This window comes from Pan paniscus, chromosome 1 (genome assembly GCF_029289425.2).
Source record: "Pan paniscus chromosome 1, NHGRI_mPanPan1-v2.0_pri, whole genome shotgun sequence".
Classification (NCBI taxonomy): domain Eukaryota; kingdom Metazoa; phylum Chordata; class Mammalia; order Primates; family Hominidae; genus Pan; species Pan paniscus.
Genome location: NC_073249.2, coordinates 194,346,020 through 194,369,312, shown reverse-complemented (window position 1 = coordinate 194,369,312; position 23,293 = coordinate 194,346,020). Strand labels below are relative to the sequence as shown.

The window sequence follows — 23,293 nt, the reverse complement described above, 5'->3', positions numbered from 1 at the left end:
TCTCAAAAAAAAAAAAAAAAACTATGTCTGGAGGAGAGTTTGGGCTGTCGCTTCTTCGATACAGAAGCATATTTATTAGAAGCAAAGAGGCTAGAAGCCTACTGAGTTTTTTTGTTTGTTTGTTTTTTAGAGATGAATCTCACCATGTTGCTCAGGCTAGCCTCTAACTCCTGGCTTTAGGTGATCTTCTGGCCTCAGCCTCCCAAGTATCTGGGTCTACAGGTGCATGCCACTGTGCCCGACTTCAAAACCTACTAAATTTCTGAGCGAACATATTGCAACACAACACTGTGAGCCTGGCTGGTAAAAGTCTGTGAACTTTCAACCTTTAAGGTCATTCCTGTGTCCCCAGAATCCACATCAGCAAGAAGTGGGCTGTGATTGATGGTCTATCAGTTAGGATCCAATATGACTTCAATTATTTTAAGAAAGAATTTAGTATACATTTTATTTTATTATTATTATTTTTGAGACAGTCTTGCCCTGTCGCCCAGGCTGGAGTGCAGTGGCGCAATCTCTGCTCACTGCAACCTCTGTCTCCTGGGTGCAAGTGAGTCTCATGTCTCAGCCTCCCAAGTAGCTGGGATTACAGGTGTGGGCCACTATCCTTGGCTAATTTTTGTATTTTTAGTAAAGATGGGGTTTCACCATGTTGGCCAGGCTGGTCTCAAACTCCTGACCTCAGGTGATCCGCCTGCCTCGGCTTCCGAAAGTGCTGGGATTACAGGCGTGAGCCACTGTGCCTGGCTAACATAAATATATATATATATATATATATATATGTGTGTATTTTTTTTTGAGATGGAGTCTCACTCTGTCACCCAGATTGGAGTGCAATGGCACAGTGGAGCGATCTCGGCTCACTGCAACCTCCGCCTCCTGGGTTCAAGTGATTCCCCTGCCTGAGCCTCCCGAGTAGCTGGGATTACAGGTGCCTGCCACCATGCCCAGCTAATTTTTTGTATTTTTAGTAGACACGGGGTTTCATCATATTAGCCAGGATGGTCTCGATCTCCTGACCTCGTGATCTGCCCGCCTCAGCCTCTCAAAGTGCTGGGATTACAGGCATGAGCCACCGCGCCCGGCCCTATAAATATTTTTAAAGCACGTATTAGAGAACCAAAGGCAAAAAGGGAAATTAAAGTATCATAAAGAGAATCATAAAAAAGAAGTAGCTGCCACCCTTATATCTGGGAATCATAGGGAAGAGGGTGAAATTATTCCAATTTAGAAGTTAGAACTAAAATTGCCAGGTAAAATACAGGACACTCCTTTAAGTCAGAATTTCAGAAAAACTATGAATACTTTATTTTTATTTTTTATTTTTTTATTTTTTGAAATGGAGTTTTGCTCTTGTTGCTCAGGCTGGAATGCAATGGCACAATCTTGGTTTACTGCAACCTCCGCCTCCTGGGTTTAAGCGATTCTCCTGCCTCCCGAGTAGCTGTGATCACAGGCATGCGCCACCATGCCTGGCTAATTTTGTATTTTTAGTAGAGATGAGTTTCACCATGTTGGTCAGTCTAGTCTTAAACTCCTAACCTAAGGTGATCCACCTGCCTCAGCCTCCCAAAGTATTGGGATTACAGGCGTGAGCCACCGTGCCCAGCCAACTATGAATAATTTTAGTCTATACACCATGTGAGATTTGGAACATATTTATACTTTAAAATTATTTATTGTTTATCTACGATTCAAATTTAACTGATGCTCTGTGTTTTTCTTTGCTAAGTCTGGCAACCCTAGCTGGAACTCCGACATCTGAGGCGAGGAGGCTGCTTGGCAGTGACAGGTGTCTTTGAGGGGACCACAGTGAAGCTGATGATTCTGTGAATGGTAGAAAAGTACAAACAAATCAACTGCTTATACTGGAATAAACTGCAGCTACCAGGTGAAAAATCATTGCTGAGGGGATGCTGACGGGTATAAGAAGTTGACAGGAGCTTCTAGCTTTGCAGTTTCCCTCTGGTGTACTCCACTTGCAGCTGGAAAAAAAGAATGGAGGTTTTCAGTTTCAGCTCTGGCATTAGAAAGCAGAGCATAGACAGTGGGTTTAAAGCCAAGAGTCAACAGATTAGTAATCAGCACAGCTGGGCAGCTGCCAAGAACATTGTCTCCAATGCCCCCTCCCCGCAGAGGTAGACATAGAGAACAATGGACTAGGGAGATCCTTCCAGAGAATCCATCCAGGGGCTGGCTAATTGGTTGATCAAGAACTAACAACTGGCAGGGCATGGTGGTTCATGCCTGTAATCACAACAATTTGGAGGCCAAAGTGGGAGGATTGCTTTAGCCCAGGAGCTTGAGACCGGCCTAGGCAATATAGCAAGACCTCATCTCTACAAAAAATTTAAAAATTAGCTGAGCCCGGTGATGCACACCTGTAGTCCCACCTACTTGGGAGGCTGAGGAGGGAGGATCCCTTTAGCCAGGCAGGTGGAGGCTGTGGTGAGCCTTGATGCTCACTGCACTCCAGCCTTGGTGACAGAGCAAGACCCTGTCTCAAACAAACAAACAAAAATAATATCTGCTTTTTGAATGATAGGTTTTTTTTTTTTTTTTTGAGACTGAGTCTCACTCTGTCTCCCAGGCTGGAGTGCAGTGGCACTATCTCGGCTCACTGCAAGCTCTGCCTCCCGGGTTCACGCCATTCTCCTGTCTCAGCCTCCTGAGTAGCTGGGACTACAGGCACCCGCCACCATGCCTGGCTAATTTTTTGTGTTTTTAGTAGAGACGGGGTTTCACCATGTTAGCCAAGATGGTCTCGATCTCTTGACCTTGTGATCCACCTGCCTCGGCCTCCCAAAGTGCTGGGATTACAGTCATGAGCCACCGTGCCCAACCTTTGAATGATAGGTTTTTAAAAAGTTGTAGTCATCCTTTCTTCTCTCTCATTGTATATTGGGAGTGTTGAATGATAGATAACGTCTTTATACATGTGAATTTGATGGAGAAGACCACATGTCATAACGAGACTTTAAGTATGATGCAGTAACTTTGGATGGGACTTTAGATTACCTCTCAGGGAGAAGATCAATGTGTTTTATATTTTGGAAGAAGAATGAGTGTGGATGTTGAGTAGTCAAAAAGTGGACTGTGGCAGAGACTGAGTAATTACCATCCTATACAAATTCTTCCAGAGAAGAGAAAAAGTGAGAACTCTCCAGTGCATTGCATGAAGTTGGCATAACTGACGTAGGAGGCAGGACTGGACTCCAGAGCTGGGGCTCAGACTCTGGACCAAATTGAGGACTAGCTAAAATAGGTCTGGGGTGGAAACAGCTTTCCATAAAACATGCCTACCAGTATGCCATGTCAGTTTACCATTGCCATGGCAACACCCAGAATTTACCACCCCTTTCCATGGCAATGACTCTGATAACCAGGAAGTTGCCACCTTTTTCCTAGAAATTTCTGCACAAACTGCCCCTTATTATATTATATGCAAAGATCATATTTACATATAATTAAAAGTAAAAATATGAGTGCAGACCTGCCTCTGAGCTGCTATTCTGGGCACACTGCCTATGGGGTAGCCCTGCTCTGCAAGGAGTGGTACCTCTGCTGCCGCTGTGCACTGCTGCTTCAATAAAAGTTGCTCCAAGACTTTTTAAAAGCACCTTTTGGTTTCATGGTTATGATACAGGACAGGGCTCACCTGTGCTGCATCATAACCATGAAACCAAACCTGTTAAGAATATGACAAGAATAAAAATGAAGGGTCAATCTCAATCATGGATATCAATACAAAAATCCTAAACAAAATATTATCAAATTGCATCTTCTATGAGAAAACACCAAATGGCAGATGACCCTGGTGCAGTGGGTGGGCCCAGAAGCCACAGGGGCCCTGGAATGGGAAACAGCAGCAACTTTCAGGAGAGGCTTCGCTAGTGACATTGAGGCCAGGGTGGCCAGGGTGGGGCCCAGCTGTGGAGCATGCTGAAGCAAGGCCAAGGCCAAGGAGTGGATGCCATTACTTATAGAAAGGGAAACATTTTGGTTATGGAACATCTCCATCTTATATCCAGTTAATTACACAGTTTATTATATGACTATCCTCCATTTTCTGGCTAGCCAAGTTCCTCATAAATCTGTAAATTCCAGGATTATGTATAGTAAGCAACCTAGGCAGGCCAGGTATATCCAGTTAAGAATGTTTCATAAATAAGGATTTTCTGTTATTTTTCGGCCAGTAAATTCTATTCATGTGTTTACCAATGGTATGAGTTAGTAGCATGTTTCTAAGATTTGACCAGGATCATTTCTTTTTCCCCAGACCCCAGGAAAGAGAGGGAATGGGTTGCAGCCCTGCTGTTAAGTCTTTCTGTCCCATAATGGAACTTTCTTTATCTCATAAAGGATATTTACAATAAATGTACTTTGTATATGAAAAGTTTTCTGTAACAAAAAGTACTATCAAACAACAACCAAATTGAGGCAATCACACCAGAGGACCATTCCTGTGCCTGCCATCCTGTCCAAACGTCCATCTATAACATTTTCTATAAAGTCAGGGCTTCAATTGGGAGTAAAATACAGATTGAGAGGGTGTTTGGAATTGACTCAAGAGGCAGTGGCCACTGTACCTAATCCAGGGGAAAATGCATACACCTAAGAATAAATGTGAGTGCCCTACATTGGCAGGGACAACCCAGAGTTGCCCTTGGGTTAAATGGAATTTTTTCTTTGAGACAGGCCTCACTCTGTCACCCAGGCTGGAGTTCAGTGGCACAATCAGAGCTCACTGCAGTCTCAACCCCCCATGCTCAAGCAATCCTCCCACCTCAGCCTCCTAAGTAGCTGGGACAACAGGCATGTGCCACCATGCCTGGCTAATTTTTTATTTTTTGTAGAGACAGGGTCTCACTATGTTGCCCAGGCTAGTGTTGAATTCCTGGGTTCAAGTGATCCTCCCACCTCAGCCTCCCGAGTAGCTGGGACTACAGACACATGCCACCATGCCCAGCCTAAACTAATATTAATAAGAAACCCTGTCTGGGTGCGGTGGCACATGCCTTATAGTCCCGGCTACTCAAGAGGCGGAGACAGGAGGATCACTTGAGCCCAGGAGTTCTGGGCTGTAATGCACTATGCTGATTGGGTGTCTGCATTAAGTTCAGTATCAATATGGTGATCTTCTGGGAGCAGGGGGCCACCAGGTTGCCTAAGGAGCGGTGAATTGGCCCAGGTTGGAAACAGAGCAGGTCAAAACTCCTGTGCTGATCGGTAGTGGGATCATGCCTGTGAATAGCTACTGTGCTCCCACCTGGGCAACATAGTGAGATCTCTATCTCTAAAAGCAAACAAACAAACAAACACTGACTTCCATTGAGGTGCAACATATTTTGTGGTGACCACTTCATGATTCCTCCCAGGAGAGGAGAGATGGTGGCCCAGAACCTGGAGATGCAGAGGGGATGGTTTTGCCTTTGGTGTCGGTTATAGGCAAGGACATTATAGCACCTTGTTGGATGAAGGCAGGTGGAGCCCACATCTGTTGCAACACAAGTTATCCACACTCTACCATATTGCTCCTGACAAACCAGATGCCTCCTGACCACGTGGGCAGCTTCTATTCTTGCATCTTTTTGGGAAGTGCCCAGCTGCTCCTGACTCTATTATTCAAGTATCACACACATCCACTCTCAGTGGAAACTTAGGGAACCCCTGAGAAGAGGTGAATTGTGTGTAGTTCCTCAAGTGGCTCTCTATTGTTCTGAGTACTCCTCACTAGGAGTAAATTGTGAAGATTTCATGGACATTTATCACTTCCCTAATAGTACTCTTATAATTTCTTATGCCTGTCTTTACTTTAATCTCTTAATCCCGTTATCTTCATAAGCTGAGAATGTACGTCACCTCAGGACCACTATTGTACAATTTGATTGTAAAACGTGTGTTTGAACAATATGAAATCAGTGCACCATGAAAAAGAACAGAATAACAGCAATTTTCAGGGAACAAGGGAAGATAACCATAAGGTCTGACTGCCTCTGGGGTTGGGCAGAATAGAGCCATATTTTTCTTCTTGCAGAGAGCCTATAAATGGACATGCAAATAGGAGAGGTATCGCTGAATTCTTTTCCCAGCAAGGAATACCCTGGGGAAGGAATGCATTCCTGGGGGGAGGTCTATAAATGGCCGCTCTGGGAGTGTCTGTCTTATGTGGTTGAGGTAAGGACTGAAATACGCCCTGGTCTCCTGAGTACCCTGAGGCTTACTAGGACTAGGAAATTCCAGCATGGTAAATTTTGCTCAGACTCGTTCTCTGCTCTCGAACCCTGTTTTCTGTTAAGATGTTTATCAAGACAATACATGCACAGTGGGACATAGACCCTCATTAGTAATTCTAATTTTGCCTTTGCCTTGTGATCTTTATTGCCCTTTGAAGCATGGGATCTTTGTGACCTACTCCCTGTTCATACACCCCCCTCCCTTTTTAAATTCCTAATAAAAACTTGCTGGTTTTGTGGCTCAGGGAACATCACAGACCTAGTGATAGGTGATGTTACCCCCGGAGGCCCAGCTGTAAAATTCCTCTCTTTGTACTCTTTCTCTTTATTTCTCAGATGAGCCAACACTTAGGGAAAATAGAAAGAACCTACGTTGAAATATTGGGGGCAGGTTCCCCCAATACTCATTTCTCTCTGTATTAGTCTGTTCTCACGCTGCTAATAAAGACATACCCAAGACTGGGTAATTTTAAAGAAGAAGAGGTTTAATGAACTTACAGTTCCACATGACTGGGGAGGCCTCATAATCGTGGTGGAAGGTGAAGGAGGAGCAAAGGCATGTCTTACATGGTGGGAGGCAAGAGGGTCTGTGCAGGGGAACTGCCCTTTATAAAACCATCAGATCTCCTGAGACTTATTCACTATCATGAGAACAGCACCCTGCTCCCATGATTCAATTACCTCCCACTGGGTTCCTCTCACAACACATGGGAGTTATGGGAGCTACAATTCAACATGGAATTTGGGTGAGGACACACAGCCAAATCATATCACTCTCCTGCTATGTTTTCATACAAAGCATTGCCATGAACGGGCCCATGCTCCCCATCCTACTCAAGCACAGCTCTTGGCTCTGTGCATATATTAGTGGGAGGACAGTTGTGGTTTGGTGAGAAATAAGTCAATAGCATCCTATCCTGGGTCAAGTACTTGTACCATTAGGAACTTGGAGCCTGCTGGCATCATAAAACTGTTGCTTTACCTAGTTAGAGCAAGTGCTTCTACAGGGCACTGTCAGGCCAGAACATGTCCTGGTGTTAGGGGTAGGGAGCTTGGTTTTTGCTTTTTAATTTTTATTTATTTATTTTTTTTGAGACAGGATCTCACTCTGTCACCAAGGCTGGAGTGCAGTGGCATGATCCCAGCTTACTGCAACCTCTGTCTCCCAGGTTCAAGCAATTCTCCTGCCTCAGCCTCCTGAGTAGCTGGGATTACAGACATGCACCACCACACCTGGCTTTTTTTTTTTTTTTTGTATTTTTAGTAGAGATGGGGTTTCACCCTGTTGGCCAGGGTGGCCTCGAACTCCCAACCTCAAGTGAACTGCGTGACTCAGCCTCTCAAAGTACTAGGATTACAGGTGTGAGCCATTGCACCCAGCCTGTTTTTTGCTTTCTTATAGTGCAAAAGTCACCCTGTGGGTATTCACAATTTGTCCCTAACCACTAGAGGTTTTCATGAACGTATCCTTTGTAGCATTCCAGAAGGTCAACTTCTTGACAGAAGCTGTCTCCCAACATCAGTCAGTACTCAAAAATGTGTCAGTTACCAGAAAAGGGGTTATACCCTGATACTTCAATCAATTACTCTGGCATTGTAGAAACTAATAAACAGCTCCAAATATTCTATGATATCTTAAATCAAAACAATTAAGGAAGAGGCAAGGGAAACAAATAGTGCCTGCTGCATTGCTTTCTCATTTCCCTTTGGGAAGATAGGGTTGCTTGTTTTCCAGGAAGTCATCCCTTAGGAATTTTTTTTTTTTTTTTGACAGAGTCTTGCTTTGTCACCCAGGCTGGAGTGCAGTGGTGCCATCTCAGCTCACTGTAACCTCCACCTCCCAGGCTCAAGTGATTCTCATGCTTCAGCCTCCCAAGTAGCTGGGATTACAGTCGTATGCTACCACACCCAGCTAATTTTTGTATTTTTATTTTTATTTACTTATTATTTTGAGATGGAGTCTTGCTCTGTTGCCCAGGGTGGAGTGCAGTGGCAGCATCTCTGCTCACTGTAACCTCTGCCTCCTGGGTTCAAGCGATTCTCGTGCCTCAGCCTCCCGAATAGCTGGGACTACAAGTGCGTGCTACCATGCCTGGCTAATTTTTTTGTATTTTTATTAGAGAGGCGTTTCATGTTGGCCAGGCTGGTCTCAAACTCCTAACCTCAGGTGATCCACCTTCCTTGGTCTCCCAAAGTGCTGGGATTGCAAGCGTGAGCCACTGCGCCTAACCTAATTTTTGTATTTTTAGTGGGGGGTGGTTTTGCGATGTTGGTCAGGCTAGTCTCGAACTACTGACCTCAGGTGATCCACCTGCCTCGTTCTCCTAGTGCTGGGATTATAGGCAAAAGCCACTGCACCCAGCCAGCAATTTTTAATTCTCTATTTTTTGCTCTGGAGGTCCTAAGTTTTAGATTCAGTGACACATTGCTGTGCCATTCATGCTGCTGGGTACTGTCGATTAGCAGTCAGCATCCATTCCCATCTCCTTCTAGTGTCCTTTCCTATGCTGCAGAATCTGGAGAGTTAAAATGTCATGGCCAGGATTTGGAAATGAAGTGGAGGCCACCCGCCTGCTGCTTGCTGCTGAAGTGTGGCAGCAGAGGTATGAGGTGTGTCTGCAGCAGGGTTGCAGGGTCCAGTCACTAGCCATGTAGGGGTCAAGAGGCTGTTTCAGGGGCAGCAATAGTGATGGTGACTTCCAATCCCTTAATCACAGCCACAACAGTGTGTTGTTGAGCTTAACAGGTACAGTGGTGATGTCCTGATTTCTTACCTTCCTGATTGCAGCAAAAATGGGTAGCTACCCTGGTGGGACAGTTTGGAGTCATCCCTGCAGAGTCATTCTCTAGCCTCCCTGATAATTTGTATTACTTAATTCCTTATATGAATTCTTTTCTGTTTAAACTAGCCAGGTTGCTTTTTGCTTAAACTAGCCAGGTTAGTTTTAACTGAACCTTGAAAAATATACTGAAGTTCAGAGCATCTAACACTAAAGGTTGTGCTGGTCTTGGTGGCGAGAGTAAGTCCCACAGCAGACCACATCAGATCTAGAGATCATAAGGCCTCTAAACATTTCCTATGCCTAGTTGTCAGGGGCATGTCCTATGCAGGCCACCCCAAAAAGCCCTTTTACGTTAGCAGTCTGGAATGTTACTAGGTCATCCAGTACAGGTTGCGTGTGCCATAGTCATAAAATTTGGGACCTGAAGCTTGGAGCCTGGATGCAGGAGATGTGGAATGAATACTAGGGTAAGTTCCAGGTACAGTCATAATTAAGGTGAAGGCATCAATGACATGACTTCCCAGGTGAGAAGATACAAAAGGCTGAGCCCAGAGAAGCTTGGTGCTCCTCACTTCTGATGCTTTCTCTGCTGCCATGATGATCAAAAGTCCTCAGCACCCGAGCTGGCCTTCGGGAACCGGGTGGCAAGGACAGCCACACTAACAGGAAAGATGTAACTGCTGCTGTCCCTCTCCGGGTATCCAGCTTTACAAGAAATAGGTAAACTACTTTTCTTTGATAGATAGTACAGTGGTGTTTGGCTGACATTTTACCTTCTAAAATTATTGAGTTATCTTTAGAGTGAACTGCAATTACATTTTTGACAAGCTCTAAAATATATCCTAAACAAACCCCTCCATCTCTACCACCTCTACCCTATCCCCAGTTATCAGCATCTATCAGCAGGGGAGAGATCATATCTTATCTCTTCCCTGCTTAAGATCCTTCGAAGGTGTCCCTTCACATTCATAAGAAAAAATCCAAACTCCTTAAGGTGGCCTACAAATTCCTACATAATCTGGCCTTTGCTTCTCTATCCATTCATATTTCCTGTCGCTTGGACTGGCTACATAATTTGTGGGGCCCAGTGCAAAATGAAAATGCAGAGCTCCTTGTTCAAAAACTACTAAGAATTTTAAGAGGGCAATGGCAGAGCATTAAACCAGGCATCAGCCCTTTCTTTTTTTTTTAATTTTTAAAATATTTATTTAGATTTTCTTTTTGTTAGTAATTAAATCTTCTTCTTCTTCTTCCTCTTCTTCTTCTTCTCCTTCTCCTTCTTCTTCCTCTTCTTCTTCTTCTTCCCTCTTCCCTCTCTCCTCCTCCTCCTCCTCCTCTCCTTGAAACAGTGCAGTGGCACAATCTCAGCTCACTGCAACCTCCACCTTCCAGGTTCAAGTGGTTCTCATGCCTCAGCCTCCCAAGTAGCTGGGATTACAGGTATGTGTCACCATGCTCAGCTAATTTTTGTATTTTTAGTAGACACTGGGTTTTGCCATGTTGGCCAGGCTGGTCTCAAGTGATCCGCCTGCCTCAGCCTCCCAAAGTGCTGGGATTACAGGTGTAAGCCACCGCACCTGGCTCTTTTTTTGTTTTGTTTTGTTAAGTAAAAAACCTCACCTGGAAGCACCAGCCCTTTCTGAGTGTGCGGCCCTGTGCCACTGCATGGGTTGCATGCCCATTAAGCTGGTCTACCTGCCATCCACTTCCTCAACCCAATGGCATTCTCCTGTTTCTTAGATATGTACCAACCGGTTTTCTGTTTTATCTTAGCATGGCTCACTACTCCTCATCAGGGTCTGTCAGCGAAGGGGGTAGCGTTTTTTTCTGTTTTTTTTTTTTTTTTTGAGACAGAGTCTTGCTCTGCTGCTCAGGCTGGAGTGCAGTGGCCAGATCTCCACTCACTGCAATCTCTTTGGTTCAAGCCATTCTCCTGCCTCAGCCTCCCAAGTAGCTGGGATTACTGGCCCACGCCCGGCTAATTTTTGTATTTTTAGTAGAGATGGGGTTTCACCATGTTGGCCAGGCTGGTCTCGAACTCCTGACCTCAGGTGATCCACCCGCCACCACTCCAGCCTGGGCAACAGAGTCTGAGGCTACGTCTCAAAAAAAAAAAAAAAAAAAAAAGTCATACTGGCATAGAGTGAACCCCTAATCCAATATGACTGGTATCCTTATAAAAATACTTTTTTTTTGGAGACGGAGTCTCTCTCTGTCGCCCCAGGCTGGAGTGCAGTGGCGCGATCTCGACTCACTGCAACCAAAAGGAGACATTTTGACATGGAGACATATACAGGGAATATACCCTGTGAACATGAAGATGGCCATATGCAAGCCCAGGAGAGAAGCCTGGAAGAGACCGTTTCCTCACAGTGCTCAAAAGGAACGAACCCTGCCAACGTCTTGCTTTCAGATGCCCCCAGGATTGTCAGACAATAAGATCTGTTATTGACGCCACCGGGTTGGTGATACTTAGGTACAGCAGCCCTAGCAAACGAATACACCCCCATTAGAACTAAGCTCCCTGAGAGCGGTAAGCTGCCTTGTCTTGCTCACAGCTGACAAGAACACGCCTGTACGGTCACTTAGCACCTAGTACTGCCATTTAACCGTTTCACTAGTATGTATGAACCGGAGAGCCTGTCAAGGGAAGAGCTGAATCTTTTATCTTTTGTAACGACTACCCAGTGAAAGAAACCGCGGGTATGCAATAAAAACCTGTTGAATCGATTAAACCATTTCACTTATTTCCAGATTTTTGCGGACAGCGCCAGTAGGTGAAATATGTGCGGACTGATGAGTCACAGCTCTTATTCCCTGGGCTGCATTAATACCCACGACGTGCTTTTCGCTCTCCAGACAAAGAGACCGGTACTTGGCAGGTCCCTCAAGTGGGACTCAAAAGACCGAACCGAGCTGCAGCCTTTCGCTAGCACTGGTCCTCGCCCCTTTTGGCATCTTGGTACTTGTAGTTTTGTCCACTCTATCTTTACCCGAAAAGCCAGCGCTGAGACCACAACTCCCATCACCCTGCGAGCACCGGCGCCTTCAGAGCGCATCCTCCGAGGGGCACCAGCGCCATTGACCACCCTGCTGGCCGAAGGGCCCGCCTTCCCGAGGCCAGGCGCTCCCGCGATTGGCCAGCCGCCCCGCCTCTCATCGGAGGGCGCCAGGTGAATGAAAGGGGGGCGTGTCGGTGCGCGGAGCTCCGTGGCTGCGCTGCCGGAACCCGCTGGAAGGTGAGCGCGAAGAAGCGGGTTGGCGCTGCCGCTTTCGTTGGTTTGGGGAGGATTCCTAGCACCCGGGAGGCTGGCCGGAGATTGGGGTTAGCGGGCAGGGTTGCCCCCACTCAGTCATCCTCCTTCGGACCGCTTGGCCCTGGCAACTCCTGGGCCCTCCGCCCCGCGAGCCCTTCCAGCGTGGGGAGGGGCAGGCGCGGCCGTGGGCCCCCAGCTTCCCTGTCATTGGGTGTCCTCCGCGTCGTCCAGCCGGGGGTCGCGGCGCCGACTACTTCCACGGTGAATGGTGCCCAGGCGTGGGGGGCTCGGCCACACTGGAGAAGTGCCAGCGGCAGCGATGGCCACTTTGTCCGCGGGAGGCCATGGGAGGGGCTAGGCCTTGGGGCCCCACCCTCGGGGGCCGTGCCCTGTAGCTGGTTCTGGTGGCCTCTCTGCAGGTCGTCTGATGCTGGACGGGGGAGGGTCTGTCTTGCAAGCAGTTTAGATGCAGTTGACCCTGAAATTCTTCGCATGGAAATGGAAACTTCTCCAGTGTCCTTCTCCTCCGATCCATGCCTAAAAGAAAGGAGTGACTTCCCCAACCTGTCGCATCGTGTCCTGGAGGGTTTGAGGAGGCCGGTTAGCATAGTGGTTAAGGATGTCAACCCGGGAGTCAGTCGGATCTCTGTTCTATTACTAACTTGGTGATGTTATCTGCATCTTTGAATCTCAGTTCCTCCTCTGAAAAAGAGGATGTAGTTAGAGTATCTGTCGCACTGGATTATTGTGAGGTGAAAACTAATGTGCTGGTAAAAGCCAGGCATGGTGGCGCGCACCTGTAGTCCCTGCTACTCGGGAAGCTAAGGTCGGGAGGATCTCTTGAGCCCAGGAGTTCCAGGCTGCATTGAGGTAGGATCGTGCACTCCAGCCTGGGCAACCGAGCAAGACCGTGCCTTTTAAAAATTTTAATTTAAAAAGTAAAATGAATATGCTTGTACTTTGTACAGTGTTTTATAAGGAATAGTGCTTAATATTTACTAAAATTGAGGAGCAGGTTTTTGTTATTCTCAGGTTGGTGGGACTGGAGGAGTCTTGTCAGAAAGGGTCGGGGGTGGAATTCAAGGCTGCTTTTGGCCTCTGAACAGAGACAGTTGTGTGATCTGTCTAGGACTCCGTCAAGGGTATATGAGAGTTTGTATTGCAGGTAGTTGTGTTGGCATCTGCTGTCTCCTGGAGGACAGGCACTATACTTGGTTCATTTTTCTATTCCTGGCATCTTCCTTGTGTCAGGCATTGTATGTAGCCGGTAACCGTTGAATTGAGTTGGAACCGTGGGATGGTTGGGAGGTTCCCTGCCAGAGTGCGGATAAATGTGCTTCTGAGAGCAGTCTGCCCTAAGAGCTGCTCTTCTGGGATAAGTGGTGATCCTCAGCACTTCCCGGGGCAGCAGAGCACTTCAGGCAAATGGGGGTGATATAAATAAATATTTACACAATATATACCAAGTACAGGATTGGGGAAAATTTTGAAGAAAATACTATACGGATAGACTTTTGCAACGTCAGGAAGTAGAATAAAAATAATTGCAATAGAATAAAAAATAATTTCAGTAAGAAAGCCAAAAGAAATTGGTTTTAGGTGCTATTTCTGGAAATGAGGCTTTTCCAGTGAAAGACGGAAGTGCCCTGGGAAGAGCCCCTATAGATCAGACCATACTACAAGTTAAGAAGTGTTGTGCGTACTTACATATTTATCTACCTGGCTTACCAACTCCTTACCCCTCTGCCCTGCCTCCTTTTTTTCTTAGTTAACAAAGAAAAAAGCCAAGGCAGAAGGATCACTTGAGTCCAGGAGTTCGAGACCATTGAGACCAGCCAGGGCAACATAGTGAGACCCCATCTCTACAAAAAAATGTTTTCAGAATTAGCTGAGTGTGGTGCTGCATGCCTGTAGTCACAGCTACTCGGGAGGCTGAGGTAGGAGGATTGCTTGAGCCTGGGAGGTCGAGGCGGCAGTGAACTGTGATCATGGACTGCACTCCAACCTGGGTAACAAAGTGAGACCCCGTCTCAAAAGAAAAGAAAAGCAATACATGCACATAGTAAAACATTCTATCAGAAAGGTTTAAAATGAAAGGTGAAAGTCCCTCCACACACTTCTTGTGTTTTTTTTTTTTTTGAGATGGAGTCTCACACTATCGCCCAGGCTGGAGTGCAGTGGCACAATCTCTGCTCACTGCAACCTCCGCCTCCACCGCCTCCTGGGTTCAAGTGATTCTCCTGCCTCAGCCTCCCGAGTAGCTGGGATTACAGGTGCCCGCCACCATGCCCAGCTAATTTTTTTGTATTTTTAGTAGAGACGGGGTTTCACTACGTTGGCCAGGCTGGTCTCGAACTCCTGACCCCAGGTGATCTACTCACCTTGGCCTCCCAAAGTGCTGGGATTACAAGTGTGAGCCACCACACCCGGCCCCAAGTGGATTTTAAACTTGGTTTATAGTTTATCTACTAAGCAGTTAAGAAATGAATATTCCTTTTTTGCTTAACAAATCTATTTTGTCCAAAGCACTCTGCCAGATACTGTAAGGGATATAAAATTGAATAAGACATGGCTCATGCTTTCAAAGGGCTTGTAGTTCATTGACAGAGAAGGGCCAGGACATAAATAATAAACAGGAGTTAACCAAGGGTAGTGGAATCAGTCAGTTAGGAGTCTCCCAGTTGCATGAAATAGAAAACCCAACTCAGAGGCCAGGTGTGGTGTCTCACACCTGTAACCCCAGCACTTTAGGAGGCCGAGGGGGGCAGATCACTTGAGGCCAGGAGTTCGAGACCAGCCTGGGCAACATGGCAAAACCCTGTCTCTACCAAAAGTACAAAAAAAATTAGCCTGGCGTGGGGGTGGGTACCTGTAGTCCCAGCTACTCGGGAGGCTGAGGTAGGATGATTACTTTAGCCAGGGAGGCGGAGGTCAGAGTGGGCTGAGATCACACCACTGCACTCCAGCCTGGGTGACAGAGTGAGACCCCATCCCCCATCTCAAAAAATAATAATAATAATATTTAAAAAAGAAAACCCAACTCAGACCAGCTAAACCAAAAAGGAACTTAATTGGCTTCTGGCACTGCTTGAGTTGGGGCTCCAATGTTGTCCCCAGGCTCCATCAGCCTGAGCTGGGCTGTCATCTTTGTTAGGCTGACTTCCCTGGTGGTATGGCAGCAACATCCCTCACATCCTGCATCCCACAGAGCAAAGAGTGCTCTTTTTTGAAATTCCAGCAAATGTTTCATTGCTTTTCATTGGCTCTGAAAACTACATGGCCATCTCCGAGCCAATCACTGTGGTCACAGGGTGGGATGCCTTAATTTTATTAGCCTACATTATAGCTTACACACCTGGTGCTTGAGGATGGCACCAGCTTTATGCAAAGCATGTTGGCCAAGAATGGGGGAAGGATGCTTCCATCAAAGCCGAAAAAAGGCACTAGAACCAAAAGAATGGGGAATGCATGCTGGCTAGCCCAAGAATCCACCAAATACTTCAGTATAATGATGATAAAAGGAGACCAGTCTCGTTCGTGACCAGCCTGGGTAACACAGTGAAACCCCGTCTCTACTAAAATACAAAAAATTAGCTGGGTGTGGTGGCATACACCTGTAATCCCAGCTACTTGGGAGGCTGAGGCAGGAGAATCGCTTGAATATGGAAGGCGGAGGTTGCAGTGAGCCGAGATCGCCCCATTGCACTCCAGCCTGGGCGAGAGAGTGAGAATCTGTCTCAAAAAAAAAAAAAAAAGACCAGTCTCAAAGTTTTGAATTGGGACACTGGAGGCTGGGTGTGGTGGCTTATGCTTGTAATCTCAGGACTTTGAGGGGTGGAGGCAGGAGGATCGCTTGAGGCAAAGAGCTTGAGACCAGCCTAGGAAACATAGCAAGACTGCCATCTCTACAAAAAAAAAATTTTTTTTAATTGGCCAGGCGCAGTGGTACGCACCTGTAGTCCTAGGTCTTGGGAGGCTGAAGCAGGAGGGTTGCTTGAGCCCAGGAGTTTGAGGGTGTAGTGAGCTATGATCACACCATTTGCACTCTGGCTTGGGCGACAGACCCAAGACCCTTCCTCTAAAAAAGAAAACCAGTTTCAGATTGATACACTAAACACTCAAGTACAATTTTTTTTTTTTTGAGACAGAATCTCACTCTGTCGCCCAGGCTGGAGTGTAGTGGCGCAGTCTCAGCTCACTGCAACCTCCGCCTCCTGGGTTCAAGCAGTTCTCCTGCCTCAGCCTCCCGAGTAGCTGGGACTCAGGTACCCGCCACCACGCCTGGCTAATTTTTAGTAGAGATGGTAGTTTTAGTAGAGATGGGGTTTTGCCATGTTGGCCAGGCTGGTCTCAAACTCCAGACCTCAGCTGATCTGCCCGCCTCAGCCTCCCAAAGTGCTAGGATTACAGGTGTGAGCCACCGTGCCTGGCCTCAAGTATAATTCTTAGATGTGGATATTTTCTATAGTTTGAGCCTTGAAGAAAGTAGAATGTAGTACATTAGAGCATTGGCTCTGGAGGCCAATAGACCTGATTTTGAGTCCCAGATCTGTTACAACTGGGTCATCTCCTACCCTCAATTTCCTTATCAGAACAAGGGAGACAATATTAATATTTACTTACAAGGTTTTTATAAAAATTCATTGAAAGAATTCATGTAAAACAGTAAGCACTGTGCTCACATGCAATTAGCTATAGTTATTTTTTTCCATAAATTAACCCAGTTGGATAACCTCTTATTTTTATTAGATCCAAAGCAGACCATATTATTATTATTATTTTGAGACAGAATCTTGCTCTGTCACCCAGGTTGGAGTGCAGTGGCACAATCTTGTTTCACTGCAGCTTACACCTCCTGGGTTCAAGCAATTCTCCCACCTCAGCTTCTCTAGTAGCTGGGATTACAGGCCCGGCTAAGTTTTGTATTTTTAGCAGAGAAGGGGTTTCACCATGTTGGGCAGGCTGGTCTCAAACTCCTGATTTCAAGTAATCTGCCTGCCTTGTCCTCCCAAAGTGCTGGGAAGCCCATATCCTAAAGACACTATTGCACCACTGGTTTTGGAAAAGTTGTTTAAAATTTTTTAAAGAAATCTTATTGGCCGGGCGTGGTGGCTCACGCCTGTAATCCCAGCGCTTTGGGAGGCCGAGGCGGGCGGATCACGAGGTCAGAAGATCCAGACCATCCTGGCTAACACGGTGAAACCCCGCCTCTACTAAATATACAAAAAGTTTGCCGGGCGTGGTGGCGGGCACCTGTAGTCCCAGCTACTCGGGAGGCTGAGGCAGGAGGATGGCGTGAACCCAGGAGGCGGAGCTTTCAGTGAGCCGAGATTGCGCCACTTCACTCCAGCCTGGGCAACAGAGCGAGACGCTGACTCAAAAAAAAAAAAAAAGAAATCTTGTTTGTAAAGGTTGGGATTTGTGAATTAACTTAAGAAAAATCTTGGCAGAGATACAGGTTTACTCTGGAGCAGCAGCAGCTGGCGGAGCAATGGAGATGCAATCCTATTATGCCAAGCTTTTGGGGGAGCTGAATGAACAGAGAAAGAGGGACTTTTTCTGTGACTGCAGCATCATTGTGGAAGGGCGGATCTTCAAGGCCCACAGGAACATTTTGTTTGCTAACAGCGGCTACTTCCGAGCCCTGCTCATTCACTATATCCAGGACAGCGGGCGGCATAGCACCGCCTCCTTGGACATTGTCACCTCTGATGCCTTCTCCATCATCTTAGATTTCCTCTATTCTGGGAAGTTGGATTTGTGTGGGGAGAATGTGATTGAAGTGATGTCGGCTGCCAGCTACCTGCAGATGAATGACGTGGTGAACTTCTGCAAGACATACATTAGGTCATCCCTCGACATTTGCCGAAAGATGGAGAAGGAGGCTGCTGTGGCTGCAGCAGTGGCGGCGGCAGCGGCGGCGGCGGCAGCGGCGGCAGCAGCGGCGGCTCATCAGGTTGACAGTGAAAGCCCCAGTTCAGGCCTGGAGGGGACCTCGTGTGGTACCAAGAGCTTGGTCTCCTCTCCAGCCGAGGGAGAAAAGAGCGTGGACTGCCTGAGAGAGTCCCCTTGCGGTGACTGCGGAGACTGCCACCCCTTGGAACTGGTGGTGAGAGACAGCCTTGGCGGTGGCTCAGCTGACAGCGACCTCTCTACTCCACCCAAACAGATAGAGCCCAAGGTGGAATTTGATGCTGATGAAGTGGAGGTGGACGTTGGTGAACAGCTGCAGCAGTATGCTGCCCCGCTGAACCTGGCCCACGTGGAGGAGGCCTTGCCAAGCGGCCAGGCGGTTGACTTGGCTTACAGCAACTACCACGTGAAGCAGTTCCTGGAGGCGCTCTTGCGCAACAGCGCTGCCCCGAGCAAGGATGATGCAGACCATCACTTTTCTCGGAGTTTGGAGGGAAGACCAGAAGGTGCAGGAGTAGCCATGAGTTCCATGATGGATGTCCAGGCTGACTGGTATGGAGAGGACTCAGGTGAGCTCCCTTAGCATTCATCAGCCCTGCCAGTGATTTAGTACACACTGTCTGTGCCTTGTGTTCTCCCATCATCATGATCATTATCACCATCATCATTGTCACTACCAACATTATCGGTACCATCATCACCAGTACCATCATCATTACCATCATCACCAGTATCGTCATCATTACCATCATCACTACCATCATCACCAGTACCATCATCATCATTACCATCATCTCCAGTATCACCATCATCAGTACCATCATCATCACTATCATCATCACCAGTACTATCATCATTACCATCATCACCAGTACCATCATCATCATTACCATCATCTCCAGTATCACCATCATCATTACCATCATCATCAGTACCATCATCATCACTACCATCATCACCAGTACCATCATCATCAGTACCATCATCACCAGTATCACCATCTCATTATGATCATCAGTCACCATTATTGCCACCACCACCACCACCAATATGCATTAATTGAGCACCTGCTATATGCAGGGCATTATTTCTTCATGTATGTTTGTGTTTTATCTCTACAACTGGAATGTAAGTGTGTTGGGGGCAGTTTGGAGACATGGGAGGAACCCACTCTCTTCCACTAACCGGCAGAGGGACCTTGGTTAAATCATTGAATCTCTTTGAATCTGTTTTGTCATCTGTAAAACGGGAATAATCATCCCTGCCCTGCCTCTCTCACAGGTTTGTTGTGGGGACCAAATGAGAGAGTTTTCAGAACTTTTTCTCACATATCATCTTAGATTTCCTTTATGCTGGGAGGTCAGTTTTGTGTGGGGAGAATGAGATTGAAGTGATGTCCAGAGATACATGCTCCAGAGATTTATACTTCTCTGTGTCAGCCAAGGTGCTTGTCAGAGACTAGGCACCCAGCCTGGCATGCTTGATGATGCCATCTACTTGAGACTATTTGATTGATTGATTGATTGATTGAGACAGGGTCTTGCTCTGTCACCCAGGCTGGAGTGCAATGATATGATCTCGGCTCACTGCAACCTCTGCCTCCCAGGTTCAAGTGATTCTTCTGCCTCAGCCTCCCGAGTAGCTGGGATTACCGTAGGCGCATACCACCACGCCCAGCTAGTTTTTGTATTTTCAGTAGAGACAGGGTTTCACCATGTTGGCCACGCTAGTCTCAAACTCCTGACCTCAAGTGATCCTCCTGCCTTGGCCTCCCAAAGTGCTGGGATTATAGGCGTGAGCCACTGCGCCCGGCTGACTTGAGACTATTTTAGAGCCAGTATTTGACATCATGTGAGCTAATTTTTTACATCCTTTGGTGGGCTTTTGCGTTTTAAGAGAACCTGGTTGTTTCTTTGAACAGTTATGAGAGTTGAGTTAATATGGTTAACTCCTCTTAACAGGTGAGGTAATTGTGTTGTAAGGTGTCTTGTAGGAGACAAAAATAAACTTGGCTGCCAACTTACTGATGAAACGTGGCTTCCAGAACCTTAAGCCAAGGCTGGGCGCGGCGGCACGCGCCTGTAATCCCAGTTACTCAGGAGACTGAGGCAGGAGAATAGCTTGAACCTAGGAGGCGGAGCTTGCAGTGAGCCGAGATCGTGCCACCACACTCCAGCCTGGGTGACAGAGCGAGACTACTTCTCAAAAAAAAAAAAAAAAAAGAAAGAAAGAAAGAAAGAAAAGAAAAGAAAAGGAAAAAAACACCAGCACCTCAAGCCAAGAAATTCATGAATTGCAGTCTAGTAGTGAAATATTGAGTAGTGAAAGTCTTTTCCCTTTTTTAGCTTCTGATTCTCTGAAGTGAAAGTCTTTTAAATAAAGGGAGATCAGCTATTTTTATTCATTACTAAATGGCTGTCTTGAGACTTTTTTTTTTTTTTTTTTGAGACAGGGTCTTATTCTGTTGCCCAGACTAGAGTGCAGTGGCATAATCACAGCTCACTGCAGCCTCGATCTCCCGAGCTCAAGTGATCCTCCCACTTCAGCGTCCCAAGTAGCTGTGATTACGGGCATACACCACCACACCCAGCTAATTTTTTGTATGTTTGATTTATAATAGAGACGAGGTCTCCCTGTGTTGCTCAGTTTGGTCTCAAACTCCTGGGATCAAGCAATCCTCTCACCTCAGCCTCTCAAAGTACCAGGATTACAGGTGTGAGCCATTGTGCCTGGCCTGTCTTGAAACTTTCTAATTTCTGGGTTTATTTTATTTTTATTTTTTTGAGGCAGAGTCTCACTCTGTTGCCCAGGCTGGAGTGCAGTGGTGCGATCTCAGCTCACTGCAACCTCTGCCACCTGGGTTCAAGCGGGTCTCCTGCCTCAGCCTCCCGAGTAGCTGGGATTACAGGCACACGCCACCATGCCTGGCTAGTTTTTGTAGTTTTAGTAGAGATGAGGTTTCACCATGTTGGCCAGGCTGGACTCGAACTACTGACCTCAGGTGATCCCCCTGCCTCGGCCTCTCAAAGTGCTAGGATTACAAGGATGAGCCACTATGCCTGGCTTCAAATTTCATTTTTTTAAAAAGCAAGAGCACTCAGTATGTCTGATTAAAACAAGACTTGAAAAACTTGAAAATGGCCAGGTGCAGTGGCTCACACCTATAATCCCAGCATTTTGAGAGGCCAAGGTGGGAGGATTGCTTGAGCCCAGGAGTTTGAGACCAGCCCGGGCAAGATGGCAAAACCCCATCTCTACAAAAAAAAAAAAAAAAAAAAAAAATTGAAAAATTAGCCAGGCGTCGTTGCATGTACCCATAGTCCCAGCTACTCAGGAGGCTGAGGTGGGAGGATCACCTGAGCCTGGGAGGTCGAGGCTGCGGTGAGCTGTGATCATGCTTCCAGCCTCGATGACAGAGTGAGACCTTGTCTCAAAAAAAAGAAAAAGAAAAAAAAAGAAACACTTGAAAATGCTGTTTCTGGTTCTCAGAGACACTGGCTTCACCAGCATTGGGAAGATAGTGGCTGCTTCCATGAACACACCGTGGGAACTTGTTGAAATTCTCATTGCTGTGTGTATAATGGCATTTCACAGACTGCTCACCCTTTCACATCCACAAGTCTCTCATGGAGTCCCATGCCTTTGGCAGAGGAAATATGGAGAAACTGTGACCTAGAAGGGTTTAGTGAGTTTCGTAAGAATGCAAGTAGTAAGTGGCCCAGCTAAAACCAGAAACCTGGAGTGGCTTCTTTCATTCATTGAACAAACAGTGAAAGCAACCCAAGTAGGTAGCGGATTTCAGTGCAATGATTTTTTTCTTTGAGCCCCTCTGCATGTAAGCACAAGAAGTATCAGGAAATAGGCATTTGGCTCTGTGCCACTTATAATATATTCAGATCCTGTCCTTATTGGTCTGGAAAGTCAGAGTTCTTGCTATAAGGTGTTGTGGTGTGGCAAGGCAGCTGCCCTGGCCCCTGGCCATGCCCTGTTGTCTACCATGTTTTTATTTCATTCATACGGCTCCAGGGTATAGTTTTTCCAAGTGCTAAGGCACAGAGTAGGATTGATTTGTTTGGTTATTCATTTATTTGTTCAAATATTTGAGTACCTTTTGTGTGAAGACATAAAGTTAAGTCAGACATGGATGCAGCCCTCAAAGAACTGATGGTGTTGTATAGGAGATAAGACACAAATGTGGGCCGGGCTCAGTCGCTCATGCCTATAATCACAGCACTTTGGGAGGCCGAGGCAGGTGGATCACTTGAGGTCAGGAGTTCAAGACCAGCCTGGCCAACATGGTGAAACCCCGTCTCTACTAAAAATACAGAAACAAATTAGCCAGGCGTGGTGGCGAGTGCCTGTGATCCCAGCTACTCGGGAGGCTGAGGCAGGAGAATTGCTTGAACCCGGAAGGCGGAGTTTGCAGTGAGCCAAGATCACACCACTGCACTCCAGCCTGGGCAACAAAGCGAGACTGTCTCAAAAAACAAAACAAAACAAAAGACACAAATGTAAATGACGTCACATGCTAAAAAGGTACTAGGGTTGAAAGACACTCAGAGGTATGAGTTCATGGTAGTCCAGAAGGAGAACTGGCTTCCTACTGGGAGATCAGGGAGGCATCCTGAAAGTGCCATCTGAAGGTAAGAAGAGGGGACAGGGAAAAATTGACTGGAGTCAGATCATGGAAAACCTTAAATGCAAAGAGGGGAGGTTTTTTTTTTTTTTTTTTAGACAGAGTCTCACTCTGTTGCCCAGGCTGGAGTACGGTGGTGCCATCTCGGCTGACTGCAACCTCCGCCTCCCAGGTTCAAGTGATTTTCCTGCCTCAGCCTCCCAAGTAGCTGGAATTACCGGCGGGCATCACCATGCCTAGCTAATTTTTGTATTTTTCATAGCAACAGGGTTTCACTATGTTGGTCAGGCTGGTCTCAAACTCCTGACCTTAAGTGATCCACCCGCCTCAGCCTCCTAAAGTGCTGGGATTACAGGTGTGAGCTGCTGTGCCTGGCCAGGTTTGTTTTGTTTTGTTTTGTTTTGTTTTGAGACAGGGTCTCACGCTGTCACCCAGGCTGGAGTGCAGTGGCACCATCACAGCTCACTG

At 46.7% G+C, this 23,293-nt stretch overlaps 1 protein-coding gene across 3 annotated transcripts in view; it reads left to right on the top strand.

The window, feature by feature from the left end:
* Window positions 1-11,774: 11,774 nt before the first annotated feature.
* The window catches only part of ZBTB8B (zinc finger and BTB domain containing 8B), a 33,738-nt gene continuing 22,219 nt past the window's right edge, over window positions 11,775-23,293 (top strand). Inside the window, exons 1-2 of one of the 3 annotated variants that reach the window (XM_003812968.5) lie at window positions 11,775-12,258; window positions 17,727-18,758. In XM_003812968.5, the coding sequence (XP_003813016.3) occupies window positions 17,768-18,758 (991 nt within the window). In that variant the 5' untranslated portion in view covers window positions 11,775-12,258; window positions 17,727-17,767. Of the gene's footprint in view, window positions 12,259-14,044; window positions 14,286-16,951; window positions 18,759-23,293 lie in introns of those variants that run through there. The other 2 variants (XM_055103004.2, XM_034960385.3) reach the window with 2 other exon arrangements.